Here is a 17,949-nt window from a genome sequence, read left to right as displayed (position 1 = left end):
TGCCACAGATTTGTGGCACAATCCGCAGCAGATTTTTTTCCGTTGTGTCTGAACTCAATCACTAAGGCTGTGTGTCACATTGGCCATGAAAAACTAGTTTTGCACTGCATATTTGCAGTGAGTGAAAGCAGACAAAAATAGGACATGTCCTATTTTTTCACGAGCTGTTCACATTCCTTTTGGCACTACCTTTAGTGTCCTTCAATAGGAGTAGACAGAAAGCTAGGTATGGCGTAAGGCTGTGTTCACATCACCGTCTGCGTTCCGCTGAGGGGTTCCGTCGGAGGTTTCCGTCGGGTTAACCCCTCCGCTGAAAGCAAACGGAAATCTCAGCTTCCGTTTCCCTCCCCATTGAACTCAATGGTGATGGAAACCTAGCTAATGGTTTCCGTCTGTCACGATTGTAACAGGGTTCCGTCGTTTTGACGGAATCAATAGCGCAGTCGACTGCGCTATTGGTTCTGTCAAGAACAACGGAACCCTGTCACAACGGTGACAGACAGAAACCATTAACTAAGTTTCCATCACCATTGAAATCAATGATTAGGGAAACGGAAGCTTAGGTTACTGTTTGCCTTTCTATTGAGGGGGTGAACCTGTTAGAAACCTCAGACGGAACCCCTCAGCGGAAGGGCAACGGTGATGTGAACAGGCCCTAAAACATGCTTTCCCCTGAATCATAGATCACAAAAATGTACGGAGATTTTCATTATCAATTTTTTTGAATGTTCAGAAAACCAGAGAGAGTGCAGGGTACAGACACACAATGTAATGGATTGCCAGGGAAAGAATAAACTACAGACAACAGATTATAAGCACTTCTGTCGCTTAGGTATTAATGTTTGCTCTACTGAACAAAGCCCTCTGTCAAGTATTGATTTCAGTAGTAAAGCTTCTGTCTAGGAGACATCCATTGACCAGATGTGAGCATAGAACATTAAAAAAAAGCCGAGCTTGCATGAAGTCATGAGAGTCAATAATGATACATACAGGAGATAGATCTGGACCGAATCATCAACCCCAATTTACAAGCATGTCTGGCTAAGTCTCTGTCAGGGAAGAAATGGGGGCCAATTCATTTCTCCTCACGAGAGTGGATGCCCGCATAAACACATTAGACCATTGGTAGATCCCACTGGATCTTGACTGGACCCAATATTATTGTAATGTAAATTGGCAGCGGTAGATGTAATCTCACTTCAATATAAACCACAACGCAAAAAAATATTTTAAAGTACCCCTCAGGGCTAAATGCCACATGTTAATGCAGTTACCTATCCCTTGACCAGTCAGCGGCACTATGAGAGCTCACGTGACATTCTCAGGCTTGTTAGAAGTACTTTCTGCTTCTAAGGGCCTGTACACATTACGTTATGGCTGTACGTTTAGCATATATATTAAACTTACACTGAGAAAACGTATACCGTTTCGTTCATATGGCTGTGCTTTTAGAACGTATTTGCGACTATATATATATATATATACACATACATACATACACACATTCATACGTTTTGGTAAGTAGGTGTCTGTTTTTGCATACAAAAGCGTATACTTTTTATGTTAATTTTGTTATTTTATAAAGATTAACAATTTGAGCACAGGAATGTTTTCTCATCCAGGAAAACGTGTATGTTTAACGTGTGGAAACATATAGCTATACATTTCTATTTTTTTCTAATTGACTATAATTAAAAAAGAAAAAAAAACATACGTCAGGCATAAGAATTTTCAGGAGGACAAAAAAAAAGTGTGGTAGAATCCACTATTCGATCCTTCAAAAAAAAAAACAAAAAAAACGTATACCGATGTAAAGAACATCAAATGTAGTTAAAGGTATGCACTTTTGAACTATGTTTGAACAATTATATTCTATGGATACCTCAAGCTTTACGTTTGCGTACTTTTTTTTTTTTTAAGGAATCAAAACGTATACGCTAAACGTATAGCCGAAACATAATGTGAACAGGCCTTAACTAGTCTATCAGTCTTGAAACCGCTGACATGTGAGCCGCATCAGCGCTGCCAACTGGCGGGGAGGACTGAAACTGGGGTGAGAAGCTACATTTACATATATGAGGCACATTCACTTCTGCCCCCTTAATTTGCACTAACAGGGGCCAGTAATAGAACTTATTCGTATTAGGGCATTTTACAGAAGATTTAACGTCAAGTCCTCTAACTGGTGACAGAGCCCTTTAAAAATAAATATATAAAATCAGCAGGATATTAGCACAATCAGTTTCCCTACTAAACTTGTATAATAGCTATAAATCCAACCCTGTCAAGACAAACAAACATTAATCTAATGAATGAAGAACCAGCTACTTATGTGTTATATACTGCGGAGATGAAAAACAACCTAACTCCTCAATCCTGTGCCAACCAACCACCAATTCCAGAAGCCTGGCATAAACCTGTAGAGAGATCAGGAGACACCTCACCAACCTAGATCCTTGTGAACATTTCGATGCCTGTCATTAGAAATGTGCTGTCGGCAACCAGGAAGCAAACTGCAGCTCTACCTTACAAGTCACTTCCTTACTAAACCTGTCCTAGTCCAGCCTTTCACACCCGCCCAGCTAACCCCAGTGACTTCATATCCATGAGGAAATTCTACTATGCCGAGAACTTTGCTCTAACTACAAGATATATTAGAAGTCAGGTAAACACATGCAAAGAGTTGTACTCGGGTAATGTATTTGAATGAAGACAACCACAGGATGACCTAATAATTATGTTAGTGGGAGGATTTGCATTCAATAAATAGCCCTATGAAGTACCCTTTACACCTGTTTATATTATAGCGAAACGGAAGTCGGACCACGACCAATCAGATATTGATGGCCTATACGGAGGATATGGACTGATCGTTTAACTCTTTCAGCACCCTGGACAGTGACTATACACTGACGTCGCCTAGCAACACTCCCGTAATTACGGGTGCACACGCGTAGTCACCCGTAATTACGGGAGCCCCATAGACTTCTATGGACCTGCCCTTGCCGTAATTACGGCCTGAAATAGGACATTTTCTATATTTTTCAACGGCACGGGCACCTTCTCGTAAGCATACGGGGAGGTACCCGTGGCCAATAGAAGTCTATGGGCCCGTAATTACGGGCGTTTTTACGTTCGTGTGCATGGGGCCTTAGAATAAGGCAACACAAAAAGTAAATGATTATTTACAAAAAGTATTTTATTGTGCAAACGCCATAAGACATAAAAAAAAAAACTATAAAAACCATCTGGTATCGCCGTAATCGTATCGCCCCGCAGAATAAAGTGAATATGTCATTTATAGCGCACGGTGAACGATGTAAGAAAAAATAGAATAAAAAATAATAGTAGAATTGCTGTTTTTTAGTCACCACGCCTCTTAAAAATAGAATAAAAACTGATCAAAAAGCCGCATGCACCCCATGAAAACAGCAATAAATTCCTCAAGGGGTGTAGTTTCCAAAATAAGGTCACTTTTGGGGGATTTTCACTGTTTTGGCACCACCAGACCTCTTCAAACCGGACATGGTGCCTAATAAAAAGGAGGCCTCATAATCCTCTAGGTGCTCCTTTGCTTCGGAGGCCGCTGCTTGGGTCCATTACCGCACTAGGGCCACGTGTGGGATATTTCTCAAAACTGCAGAATCTGGGCAATAGGCAATAGCAGGGCACAATCCAGCAGCAACATATTGTGTGTCAAGTACAAGAGAGAAGTCCTTGTATTGACAATACATGGCCACACCAGTACCCATGTACCTATACGAGCTACCAGTACAGAGACCCCCAAACCAGACTGCATCCTGGACTACAATAGGTACATGGGAGGGGTGGACTTGTCAGATCAAGTCCTGAAGCCCTACAATGCCATGCGGAAATCGAGGGTGTGGTATAAGAAGCTGGCCGTGCACATCATACAGATGGCATTGTACAATGCGTACGTGCTACATCGATGTACAGGCCAGACGGGAACGTTCCCGGAATTTCAAGAGGTGGTTATCAAGAACCTAATCTTTAGGGACCAAGAAGGGGGTACCCAGTACTTCTGGAAGCGAGGCCACCCGCATCGTACCAGGGCAACACTTTCCAGGAGAAGTTCCCCAAACTGCCCAGAAGGGAAAAAGTCAAAAGAGGTGCAAAAAGTCTGTTATAAGAGGGGGATAAGGGAGGACACAATATATCAATGTGACACGTGTCCCGAAAAACCAGGGCTCTGTATGAAAGAGTGTTTTAAAATTTGTCATACATGCCTTGAATTTTAATCCACCCGAGTTTTACTTACCCTGATGCCCTCCGCACAGCTTATCCCCCTCATATTTCCCTTCTGAGCCCTGCTGTGTGCCCAGGCAGCTGATAACAGCCACATTGAGGGTATTGCCGTACCCGGGAGAACCCACATTACAGTTTATGGGGTGTATGTCTCCAGTTAAAATGCTCACGACACCTCTAGATGAATGCCTTAAGGGGTGTAGTTTTTAAAATGGGGTCACTTCTCGGGGGTTTCAACTGTACTGGTACCTCAGGGGCTTCTGCATACATGACTTAGCACCAGAAAATCCCCAGTATGAAAAATGGTGGTCCTTTCCTTCTAAGCCCCCCATGGGCCCAAACGGCAGTTTATCACAACTGGGATATTGCCGCACTCAGGCCAAATTGGGCAACAAAATGGGGTATTTTAGTCCTTGTGAAAATAAGAAATTGAGCCAAAACTACATATTATTGGAAAAAATTAAAAAATTTTAAATTCACAGCCCAATTCAAATAAATTCTGTGTAAAAACTGTGGGGTCTAAATGGTCACAACACGCATAAATGAATTCCTTGAGGGGGTGTAGTTTCCAAAATGGGGTCACTTATGGTGGGTTTCCATTGCTTTGATACCTCTGGGGCTCTGCAAATGCGACATGGCACCCGAAAACCAATCGAGCAAAATCTGCACTCCAAAGAACACACAGAACTCCTTCCCTTCTGAGGCCACCCATGGGCCCAAACGGCAGTTTATCGCCACAAATGGGGTATTGCTGCACTCAGGAGAAATTGGGCAACAAAATGGGGTATTTTGTTCCCTGTTAAAATAAGAAATGTTGATGAAAAATTACATTTTATTGGAAAAAATGTCATTTTTTTAATTTCACAGCCCAATTCAAATACGTGCTGTGTAAAAACTGTGTGGTCAAAATGTGCTGGAGTGAACGCTGGTTCCAGCGTATGGAGGACGTCATACGCCGGAAACCAGCGTTCACTCCAGCACGAGGAAACAAGTGCTATGAGGAATCCCTGCCACTGCAGAAGATTTAAACTTCAAAACAGCTCCAACTTAATTTGTGCCCCTTGTCAAGGAGGTTATCTGGCCTTATCTCCCCTGAGGAATTCTGGCCATAAGGAAACGCGTCGGGAAAAGGCAAGGATTGATTGCCTAAATCATACGAAAGAAACAAGTGAGGCTTCCCAGGCCCCAGCCATAAGAACGGAACAGGACTTTAACACACTACGGAACGGGTAGGAGGGGTCATTACCCCACAGAGATTTATATATATCCTCCTGGGAAATAGATCACTCACATGTTTTGCAACAATTTGGAGCATTTTCTCAAACTCTGCAAAGAAATGATAATATCAGCAATATTGAATTGACATTTTTTTTTTGCATGGAGCACTACATCTCCTTTACAACAAGGAAGATTTTTTTGTAAACAATCTTGTCCTGGTGTGTCTTTTGTTTTACACACTTTTTAAATATATTACAAGTAAAAGTTACATTTTAACAAAACTCTAGTCCTATTCCAGTGATTTAAATACTTTTAAAATGGACAGGCATCTGTTAGACCATGCCTCAGGCATTTACTAAAGGCAGACCTAAGGGCCTTTATTATGCCCCCGGCTGCCATCGGAGACACAGACACTCGGCGATCTTATCGCCGGGTGTCGGTGGGAGAGAGAGGACGCTCGCTCCCTCTCTCCAAAACAACTCAGATGTGACGCTCGCTATTGAGCGCCGCATCTGAGGGGTTAAACAGGAGAGAGCGATACGGATATCGATCTCACCTATTCGAGCAGGGAGATTCAACGGCTTCCTGCTCTGTTTATTTATTCTGATGCAGCGCCGTGAAAAGGCGTATGCATCAGAATAAAGCCCATTAGTGGCCACCGTGAAAAGGCGTATTGGTGGTCACCAACGGGTTAAAGAAGTGGAAACAACTTTCCATGACTGCATTCCCCATCTGACTGTATAGCACTCTACACTTCATATATACACATTTATATACTGTACTCCCTTTTTGAACTGCTGCCTTGTCAGTGCTTCAAAAAAGCCTTCATCCTGATTCTTAGATTTTCCCAGCTTTCCTTTCTCTCTGCTTTGCTATCAATCCCATGATGCATCAGAACTGTATCACATGACCAGGTACAGACCATACCATTTCTGCATGTTGGGGGACGCGGATTATCACTCTCTATATTCTCCTAAATAAGTTGAGAAACCAAAAGTATGCAAACAAGGAGGCTGCACTATATCCTACTTTATAACTGAGTGACAGGAACCTGTCTAAGTATCAGTGGTAGCCAATGATAAAAGTTTCTGTCCCGTCCCCCCCCCCCCCCCCCCGTGCAAAACTAGTGTGGTACAGGAACTGCTGAAGCCTGTGATAGGTGACACATAGATCTCCAGACACTCAAGCAGGGTAGGCGAATCACAGAGCCTGATTCACGCTGCTGCTAAGCAACCATCCCAGTCTGATATATAGAGATAGAAGCAGCAAGAAAAATAACAGGTGAGAGACTGACACATGGAATACCAGAATGGTACACATGGGAAAGTCTTGTTTTGGCCGGAGTGTCTCTTTAAGGGTACTGCATCACTTCCCTGCACAACGACGCTCCCGGCCAATCACTGTCGGCAAAAGCTGAAGGGGCATTCTTCCCCTTTGTTCTCGGGATATCTAGGGGTGCCAAAGGTCGAACGCCCACATATCTTACAATTATGGCATATCCTAGCAAAATTCCATAACATTGTGTGATGGGAAAACGTCCACTTTATTACCTAAACTTGATATGACTGAAGTTCAATTGTGACAAAGAAATATGAGAATCTCTATGCTCCTGCCTGAATATTGCACTTTCATTAGTTCAGTCTGTTTACTGCAGTGTTCGTAAAAAACAGTCCAGCCTTGGACAACGAAATGGCTTGTTCAATTATTTTGTGAAGTGGAATGACGTTTACCATAGTGCAATGCAATACCAGCCTGCCTTCCTACAATGCCATCTCCAAGTGATACTGCAGAATGTAACTGAACCCTGAGCAGTGCACCACTTCCATCTTATCGCTTTACTCTATTACAATAGGAGACCTGCTTTCACTATTACATGAGAATCTCCAAAGTCACCAAATATCGGAGAAAAAAAATGATAAGCAGATGGGGGTTTCTTTAATCCCCGTGAAAGGTGCTATAACCCCGAAAAATAGTAGTAAATTTAAATACAGCGGCAATAAAGGGACAATGAACAATTGCATGACATTCATTGATCTTCGAGGACACTCTGCATTCCATCAGAGCGGAGCCACTTCTGTAGATAACAGACGCACCCCCTCCCCCATAATGTAATAAGGGGTTGTCATTAATGACATCAGCATCTGTGTTTTTAGATATGCTGTAAAATTTACACTGACAAGTATGTATATAATATCTGTATAAGGACAGCCGTATCACGGATCTGTAAAACACAGCATAATTGGCAAGTGTAAGGACCTGAGCGACCATTGTGATTGCTAGATGACAGTCAGAGAATCTCCAAACTAGCAAGTCCTGTGGGGTGTTCCCAGTAGTAGTTAGAACCTACCAAAAGTGGTCCAAGGAAGGACAACCAGTGAATCTGACAGTCATGGGCACCAAGGGCTTATGGAAGTGCATGGGGAGCGAAAGCTAGACTGTCTGGACCGATCCTACAGAAGGACTAATAAAAGCAGAAATTGCTGAAAAAGTGAACGCCGGCTATGATAGAAAGGTGTCAGAACGCATCATGAATTGCAGCTTGCTGCATATGGGGCTGCGTGGCCGCAGACTGCTCAGAGTGAATACGATACCACAACACTGTTTGCGACATTGATACATTCAGCTCAGGTAGAAGGTTTTAAACTGGATGATGCGTTTGTGCAGCCGACCGTGGAACGGCGAGACGGTGTATCCATACTATTGGGAGTTCATTTGTAAAATTTTACTTTTTTTCTTCAGGATCACTTGCTCCGTGGTGATACATATTAATCCAATACGGTTATTATTGTATCTATAACAACACAAGTCAGAGTGCCATGCTGACCCCTGTCTACCGCCAAAAGCACCTACAATAGGCACATGAACATCAGAACTGGGCTATGGAGCAATAGGAGAAGGTGCCTTGCTCGGATGAAATCAGGTTTTCTTTTGCCTCATGTGGATGGCCGAGTGTGTATGTTTCACTTACGTGGAGAAGAGATGGAACCAGGATGCACTATGGGAAAAAGGCAAGCCGGCAAAGACCGTGTGATGCTCTGTGCAGTGTTCTGCTAGGAAACCTTGGGTCCTGGCACTCACGTGGTTGGTACTTGGACACATGCCACCTACCTTAACATTGCTGCAGACCAATTTCACCCCTTCATGGCATTGGTATTCCCTTATGGCAGTGTCCCCTTTCAGCAGGATCATGTACTCTGGCACAGTGCAAAAATTGTCCAGGAATGGTATGAGGAAAATTACAAAGTGTTCAAGGTGTTACTTGGACCTCAAAATTTCCCAGATCTCAATCCGATCGAGCATCTGTTTGATGTGCTTCAAAAACAAGTCAGATGAATGGAGGCCCCACCTTGCAATTTACAGGACTTAAAGAGGCTCTGTCACCAGATTTTGACACCCCTATCTCCTATTGCAGCAGATCGGCGCTGCAATGTAGATAAGAGTAACGTTTTGTTTTTTTTTTAAAAACGAGAATTTTTGGCCAAGTTATGACCATTTTTATATTTATGCAAATGAGGCTTTCTAAAGTACAACTGGGCGTGTTTAAAGTTATGTACAACTGGGCGTGTATTGTGTAAGTACATCTGGGCGTTTTTACTTTTTTTTTCTAGCTGGGTGTTGTGAATGGGAGTGCATGATGCTGACGAATCAGCATCATCCACTTCTCTTTGTTACCACCCAGCTTCTGGCAGTGCACAGATACACAGCGTGTTCTCGAGAGATCACGCTGTGACGTCACTTCCCTAGGTCCTGCATCGTGTTGGACAAGCGAGGACACATCGGCACCAGAGGCTACATTTGATTCTGCAGCAGCATCAGCGTTTGCAGGTAAGTCGATGTAGCTACTTACCTGCAAACGCTGATGCTGCTGCAGAATCAACTGTAGCCTCTGGTGCCGATGTGTCCTCGCTCGTCCGACACGATGCAGGACCTGGGGCAGGAAGTGACGTCACAGCATGATCTCTGGAGAACACGCTGTGTGTCTGTGCACTGCCAGAAGCTGGGTGGTAACGAAGAGAAGTGGATGATGCTGATTCGTCAGCATCATACACTTCTATTCACAACGCCCAGCTAGTAAAACAAGTAAAAACGCCCCGATGTACATAACTTTAAACACGCCCAGTTGTACTTTAGAAAGCCTCATTTGCATAAATATAAAAATGGTCATAACTTGGCCAAAAATGCCCGTATTTAAAAAAAAACAAAACGTTACTCTTATCTACATTGCAGCGCCGATCTGCTGCAATACGAGATGGGGGTTGCAAATTCTGGTGACAGAGCCTCTTTAAAGGAGTAGTCCCACGAAGGACATGTATCACCTACCCACAAAGGATAGGCAATAAACTTTTGATTGCTGAGAACCCACCACTGGGATCACCATTGATCACTAGAAGCCCCTTCCTCTTTCCTGCACGACCGCAGTGGGGAGGAGTTTTAATGGAGCGGTAATCATGCATGTGCCCAGCCGCTCCATTTAATGTCTATGGAGATGCAGAAACAGCCGAGTATAGCGGATGTGCATAGGCGATAATGTCCCATGTGGGACAACCCTTCTAAAGGAACTGCTGGTAACGTCTTCGAGTTATATACCACAGGACACCTTCAGAGGTCTTGTGGACTCCATGCCTAGATAGGTCAGAGCTGTTCTGGCAGCACAAGAAGTGGACCAACAAAATTTTATGCAAACGGCGTAGCAGGGCTTCATATGGCTACCAAAATGGTTGCCAATGTGCTGAAGAATTTGCAGTCTTTTCGTCATTTGCAGCTAGCCCTGCCTACGCTTTTTTTGCAGCTGTAACTTTAAACGGAGTCTGTCAGCAGATTTGAGCCCTCAACCTGCAGACAGCGCTATGTAGAGAAGGAAGAGGGCACTGAACACTTCTCCTCCAAGCTCTGAATGACTGTTAAAGTACTCTCCTGATTGACCGCTCTGGCGTCCAATCAGCGCAGAGGGGAGGGGCTGGCAGCGTTCAGGAAGGAGTGCCAGGTGCACTTGAACATCAGGGGGCAGCCTCCGGAGCACTTGCCACAGACTTGGGGCATTAAACGTTGATTTCTCAGTCATATAACACCAGGTATTGTTACACTGCCCTCAAAACTGCTGACAGATTCATTCTAAAGAGAACCTGTCACCTGCCCATACATGTGCAGCATGTAATAGGCGGGGCTTCATAAACACTGACACGTAAAATTATTTTTCTAACTTCCTCCATTATTTACATATCGGTGCCGTTATATTTGGCGCCCGATATGTAAATAAGCCCTTAAACTGTCAACGGGGCGTTTCTATCCAACTAAATGGCAAGGGGGCGTGATGTCTGTGCTCTGACACTGTCCAATCAGCTACGAACAGTGTCAGTGCGGCTTGCGCTCTATTCCCTCCCGTGAGAACACACAGACTGGTGATTCTGCAGAAACCTGAATGTAAGTAGATCTTCTCCTCATTCCGTGGCGGTGGGAGTATCGTCAGGAGTGGCCGTGCACGGATGCGTGAGGGCACGCCCACGATCTCTGCAGAACCACCAGTCTGTGTGTGTCCTCGCGGGAGGGAACACAGCGCAAGCCGATTGGACAGTGTCAGAGCGAACAGTATAACGCCCCCTTGCCATTTAGTTAGATAGAAACGCCCCATTGACAGTTCAGGGGCTTATTTACATATCGGGCGACAAATATAACGGCACCGATATATAAATAACGGAGTTAGTTAGAAAAATTATTTTACGTGAAACGGTTTGTGAAGCCTTGCCTATTACATGCTGCACATGTATGGGCAGGTGAAAGGTTCTCTTTAAAGAGGCTCTGTCACCACATTTTGCAACCCCTATCTGCTATTGCAGCAGATAGGCGCTGCAATGTAGATTACAGTAACGTTTTTATTTTTAAAAAACGAGCATTTTTGGCCAAGTTATGACCATTTTTGTATTTATGCAAATGAGGCTTGCAAAAGTCCAAGTGGGCGTGTTTAAAGTAAAAGTCCAACTGGGCGTGTATCATGCGCGTACATCGGGGCGTTTTTACTACTTTTACTAGCTGGGCGTTCTGACGAGAAGTATCATCCACTTCTCTTCAGAACGCCCAGCTTCTGGCAGTGCACAGACACACAGCGTGTTCTCGAGAGATCACGCTGTGACGTCACTTCCTGCCCCAGGTCCTGCATCGTGTCGGACGAGCGAGGACACATCGGCACCAGAGGCTACAGTTGATTCTGCAGCAGCATCAGCGTTTGCAGGTAAGTAGCTACATCGACTTACCTGCAAATGCCGATGCTGCTGCAGAATCAACTGTAGCCTCTGGTGCCGATGTGTCCTCGCTCGTCCGACACGATGCAGGACCTGTGAGTGACGACACAGCGTGATCTCGAGAACACGCTGTGTGTCTGCACTGCCAGAAGCTGGGCGTTCTGAAGAGAAGTGGATGATACTTCTATACACAACGCCCAGCTAGTAAAAGTAGTAAAAACGCCCCGATGTACGCACATAATACACGCCCAGTTGGACTTTTACTTTTAAACACGCCCAGTTGTACTTTTGCAAGCCTCATTTGCATAACTACAAAAATGGTCATAACTTGGCCAAAAATGCTCGTTTTTTAAAAATAAAAACGTTACTGTAATCTACATTGCAGCACCGATCTGCTGCAATAGCAGATAGGGCTTGCAAAATCTGGTGACAGAGCCTCTTTAAGGACAAAAAAATAAATAAATAATAATTTCACCCTGCGTCTAGCAGACGCGCTTCACACTAGGCACATCTGTTTGATTCGCTTCTGATGCCCACGCTGCCCGCCAGAGAAGAACAGGAGAGCGGTCGATGCTATTGCTTAGTGGGCTGAAGGACCTCCGATGACGTCATGTGCATGCGAGACGCTTGCTCCGTGACCCGTTGTACATAAACACACAATATTCATTGTATTACAAGAGACACATAATACAGTGACATTTATTTCATGGCATCTGGTAATCCAGAGTTTCTGATAATCTGGCACTTTTTTTGCATAATGATCTTGAATCTCACAAGATCATAATAAAAAGACTGAGCAGAGTCAGGCTAAATCTAAAATTATTTAGAACTTTTCTATGCACGTCTAAGAACACAGAATATTCGCACCTATCAGGTCAGATTAAAGGAATTTTACTGAACATCTCCTAGAAGGTATTTTGTACAGTGGTTATTCAGCACAATACAAATGGATCATGTCTTGTTCTAAATATTCTATTGATTCACTTCACCTATAAAATTATCTAAGTCCCTTTAATAGTTGTGGACGGCGACCGTTAAACAATTCATAAATCAAGTATCTGACCAAATCTTAGACAAGAAGCAGCAAAGATGGATAAATATTAGATGGATAGATATGAGATGACAGATAAAGAATACTGTCCTCTGAAATCCACAAGAAGCAGCCGGTGTTTTGGATAAGTGTGCAGCAGAAAGAGGAGTGCCAGCTGCCCATCTTCTGCTCTAGGCTGGCAAACACATTACTATACAGATTAGCGACTCTAAGTATCCTATATAATATCTTACCATTCACTATGTCTCCTCTGCTTCCGCTTTATACCAGAGCGCCGACAGCCCCGGTGATTCCCCACCCACACTGAGAAGGTGGGGGTTAGTGGGTAGACCAGAGGGCACCTCCGCCGCACCCACTACCGCGCACAACACTAGGGGAGGGGAATGTGGAGCAGGCGGTACAGCAGCACACTGATGACGTCATGTTGCTAGGTGTTTGTGTGGTATAAGTGAGTCGCACGGAGAGTCGCACTTTGATGACGTAGAAGACGTTTATTGGCGAAAGTGGGAGCTACGGCATGGCTTCGGTGATTCTGAGCGAGGCTGAGAAGGTCTACATTCTGCATGGAATCCAGGTGCGAGGGGATATACGAACTCCGTAGAACTGATAGATTACTTTTCGTGGCAATGATTTAACAGACATTGATATGTGATTCTGTCGCCGTTAGAGCTGGCCATAGTATCGGCTGAATGCTGCACTGTAATCTTGGTACATAGACGTGCCATGTGTATATTCTGTCATCTTTTATTACTAAATCGTGCTGAGCAATGATTTACCTGCGATGACTTGATACGTCTGAAAGCCCCGAGATTTTGTCATGCATAATAACCTGGTCGCATCTAGTGGCACCCCATTACGTTGTCTGCAGACCCCACAATATTTGCTGGATCTGCCAACCAATATTTCATCAGCGCTCTGTGAAAAAAGGGGCGTGTCTCAGACTACTGAAGCCACATTGAAAATACCACCCAACAGTCAACAGCAATTTGGCATCAAAGCATAACGTTTTGTTTGAAAAAAAAAATAAAATCCTGACCCCCCCCCCCCAAGCAGAGCTGACACACGACACCTCCTACAAATAAAAGGTAAAAAAAATCTCTGAAATTCAATTGCCAGGCTCAGTAAGTGGCACAGTGGGTGATTTCATGAGAAAATCTTCTCACCCCTTTAGTAGGAAAATGTAGAGAAAAAAAAAAACATTTCCCCTGATTGGTTAGGGAGGGGGTAATAACACGAACAGATATTCATGCATCAACAGAGTTTCCAACCTGATTTTATTCTTCTGAAAAAAATCACTGCCCACGTGTTGGCTTTTTTTGGGGGTTTTTTTTTTGGTTGACTTTAGTGAATCATAAAGATAAGTGATGTTTATAGCTGAAAATACTGATATGAACGTATCGGTTGTATCTACTGTGAAATGTAAAATGATGAGCACAGCGCTCGGCTGTTTCCGTCAGCCCCACAGACTTTTGAATAGAGAGGCACTGCCATACCCAGCCTCCACTCCATTTAAACTCCTCCTAACCGCTGTCTTGCGGCTGCGGGGAAAGGACTGCCACCGATCTAGCATTCATAAGCTATCTAGTGAAATATTCTGTAGGCTGGATGGAATACTCGATTTGCTTTTCCACAGCTTTCTCTGGTCCACTGTGGAAAGGTGGCAGATTTCACCATTCCCGTTACTAAGGTTAAAATCTGTGGCTAAATCTTCTACAAGTGTGATGCAAATTTGCTGCAGGTTCTTCTGCAGGAATTCTGCCCTGGCAAGAAGGCTACCCGGGAAGCGGCTGATCACTGTGGGTGCCACTCCATTTAAAGGGCTTGTCCAGCGAATAAAATTCTATTTTTAAAACTTCACAATGGTATACAAACATAAAAAAAATCCATGCTCCTCCCACCGATCACCCGCTGCCCAGTACCCTGCCAGTATCTGCCTCCTGCTGCAGCGCTGTCGTGCCGACACAGGTTCATGTGACCACTGCAGCCAATCACTGTGTTCTTTGAAATCCTGAGTACCGCCCCCTCAGACCCTTCACTTAGGATAATCTAGTGTATCAGTTTTGCTTGGAGTGGAGCCTGTATAACTGAACGCCGCTCTGGACTATAATAATGGCTATACGTGGAATAATTCTGTATGCAGACTAGGGATGCATCAAAACTTCGATAATGTTTCAATACCGTGCACCCTCAAAAAGGTTCAATACCGTTATTTCATGTATTTAGATACTAAGCTGTTCGGCTGAACAGCTTAGTATAGTAATACATAAATGTTGTTAGAGTGGTGCTCCGGGTGTGTAATACAGCCATTGCCCCGCTCCGGAGTCCAGACAAGTGCGCGCGTGGTCCGCATGATGTGATGTGGCCGACGCTGCACTAATGATTGCTGGCACTGAAGACAGAACATGGCGGGCGTAGAGCAAAACACCCCCATGTTCTGTCTTCCGTGCTTTCGCTCATTAGTGCAGGGCCGGCCGCATCACCTCATTCTGACCGCGCACACACTTATTGTCAGGAGCGGGGCGATGGCTGTATTGCACAGCCGCAGCCCTGCTTTAACGGCGGAGATGTGAGAAACCCATCTCCGCCGCTATTCCCCTGAATGCTGCGATCAAAGCTGACCGCAGCATTGAAGGGGGAATCCCTGTGACGCGATCGAGGGACATACCATGGAAGGACCCCAGTGCTGTCTGACCACATTTCCTGTTAGGACATACAGGCAGTTGTTAGGGCATACTTCGGTATCTATCAGTACACAGGCTAATGTACTGGCATATAGATATATACCAGTACATTACTATCAGCATATAGATATATACCAGTACGTTACTATCAGCATATAGATATATACCAGTACGTTACTATCAGCATATAGATATATACCAGTACGTTACTATCAGCATATAGATATATACCAGTACGTTACTATCAGCATATAGGTATATACCAGTACGTTACTATCAGCATATAGATATATACCAGTACATTACTATCAGCATATAGATATATACCAGTACGTTACTATCAGCATATAGATATATACCAGTACATTACTATCAGCATATAGATATATACCAGTACGTTACTATCAGCATATAGATATATACCAGTACGTTACTATCAGCATATAGATATATACCGGTACGTTACTATCAGCATATAGATATATACCGGTACGTTACTATCAGCATATAGATATATACCGGTACGTTACTATCAGCATATAGGTATATATACCGGTACGTTACTATCAGCATGTAGGTATATACCGGTACGTTACTATCAGCATGTAGGTATATACCGGTACGTTACTATCAGCATATAGGTATATACCGGTACGTTACTATCAGCATATAGGTATATACCGGTACGTTACTATCAGCATATAGGTATATACCGGTACATTACTATCAGCATATAGGTATATACCGGTACATTACTATCAGCATATAGGTATATACCGGTACATTACTATCAGCATATATGTATATACCGGTACATTACTATCAGCATATATGTATATACCGGTACATTACTATCAGCATATAGGTATATACCGGTACATTACTATCAGCATATAGGTATATACCGGTACATTACTATCAGCATATAGGTATATACCGGTACATTACTATCAGCATATAGGTATATACCGGTACATTACTATCAGCATATAGGTATATACCGGTACATTACTATCAGCATATAGGTATATACCGGTACATTACTATCAGCATATAGGTATATACCGGTACATTACTATCAGCATATAGGTATATACCGGTACATTACTATCAGCATATAGGTATATACCGGTACGTTACTATCAGCATATAGGTATATACCGGTACGTTACTATCAGCATATAGGTATATACCGGTACGTTACTATCAGCATATAGGTATATACCGGTACGTTACTATCAGCATATAGGTATATACCGGTACGTTACTATCAGCATATAGGTATATACCGGTACGTTACTATCAGCATATAGGTATATACCGGTACGTTACTATCGGCATATAGGTATATACCGGTACGTTACTATCGGCATATAGGTATATACCGGTACGTTACTATCGGCATATAGGTATATACCGGTACGTTACTATCGGCATATAGGTATATACCGGTACATTACTATCAGCATATATGTATATACCGGTACGTTACTATCAGCATATAGGTATATACCGGTACGTTACTATCAGCATATAGGTATATACCGATCCGTTACTATCAGCATATAGGTATATACCGGTACGTTACTATCAGCATATAGGTATATACCGGTCCGTTACTATCAGCATATAGGTATATACCGGTCCGTTACTATCAGCATATAGGTATATACCGGTCCGTTACTATCAGCATATAGGTATATACCGATCCGTTACTATCAGCATATAGGTATATACCGGTACGTTACTATCGGCATATAGGTATATACCGGTACATTACTATCAGCATATAGGTATATACCGGTACGTTACTATCAGCATATAGGTATATACCGGTACGTTACTATCAGCATATAGGTATATACCGGTACGTTACTATCAGCATATAGGTATATACCGGTACGTTACTATCAGCATATAGGTATATACCGGTATGTTACTATCAGCATATATGTATATACCGATACACTACTATCAGCATATAGGTATATACCGGTACGTTACTATCGGCATATAGGTATATGCTAGTACATTAAAAGAAAACAAATTAGGTAATGTTAAATAAAAACAAATACACATTTTTTACAATAAACGTACTCCATACATAAAATATACACGTATTTGGTATCATCACGACCGTAATAACACATTATAGCGTCATTCATGTTTACACTGTTATAAAAAAAAAAAACTTCTTTCTTTCACTTATTAATGTGAGGCACGAGGTATTATGAATTTTGAACCTCATATTAATAGTAATTAACCCCGTCATGTACCTAACACATTAACCCAATGTTGTCCATTATGACTGAGGAACAAGATGGGATTAATTACTATTAATGTGCGGCACATGGAGGTTCAAAATTCATCACACCTCGTTCCTCATCAGAAAATAGAAGAACCTTTTTATTGTTATCGAGTATCGCAATACTACACGAAGTATCGGTATTGAAGTCCAAATTCTGGTATCGTGACAACCCTAATGCAGACTATTAGA

General features: G+C 43.1%; 2 protein-coding genes across 3 annotated transcripts in view; one reads left to right on the top strand and one right to left on the bottom strand.

The window, feature by feature from the left end:
• The window catches only part of ZDHHC3 (zDHHC palmitoyltransferase 3), a 50,007-nt gene extending 36,808 nt beyond the window's left edge, over nucleotides 1-13,199 (bottom strand). The window contains exon 1 of one of the 2 annotated variants that reach the window (XM_075827073.1): nucleotides 13,005-13,199. The gene's annotated coding sequence lies outside the window, so the exon portion shown is untranslated. The remainder of the gene's footprint in view (nucleotides 1-13,004) is intronic. The other variant, XM_075827074.1, reaches the window with a different exon arrangement.
• The window catches only part of EXOSC7 (exosome component 7), a 54,295-nt gene continuing 49,512 nt past the window's right edge, over nucleotides 13,167-17,949 (top strand). The window contains exon 1 of the mRNA XM_075827075.1: nucleotides 13,167-13,345. Coding sequence (XP_075683190.1) covers nucleotides 13,289-13,345 — 57 coding nt within the window. The 5' untranslated portion in view covers nucleotides 13,167-13,288. The remainder of the gene's footprint in view (nucleotides 13,346-17,949) is intronic.

Source organism: Rhinoderma darwinii, chromosome 5 (assembly GCF_050947455.1).
Source record: "Rhinoderma darwinii isolate aRhiDar2 chromosome 5, aRhiDar2.hap1, whole genome shotgun sequence".
NCBI lineage: Eukaryota > Metazoa > Chordata > Amphibia > Anura > Rhinodermatidae > Rhinoderma > Rhinoderma darwinii.
The sequence above is the reverse complement of the archived record's forward strand: the minus strand, read 5'-3'. Positions and strand labels throughout refer to the sequence as shown.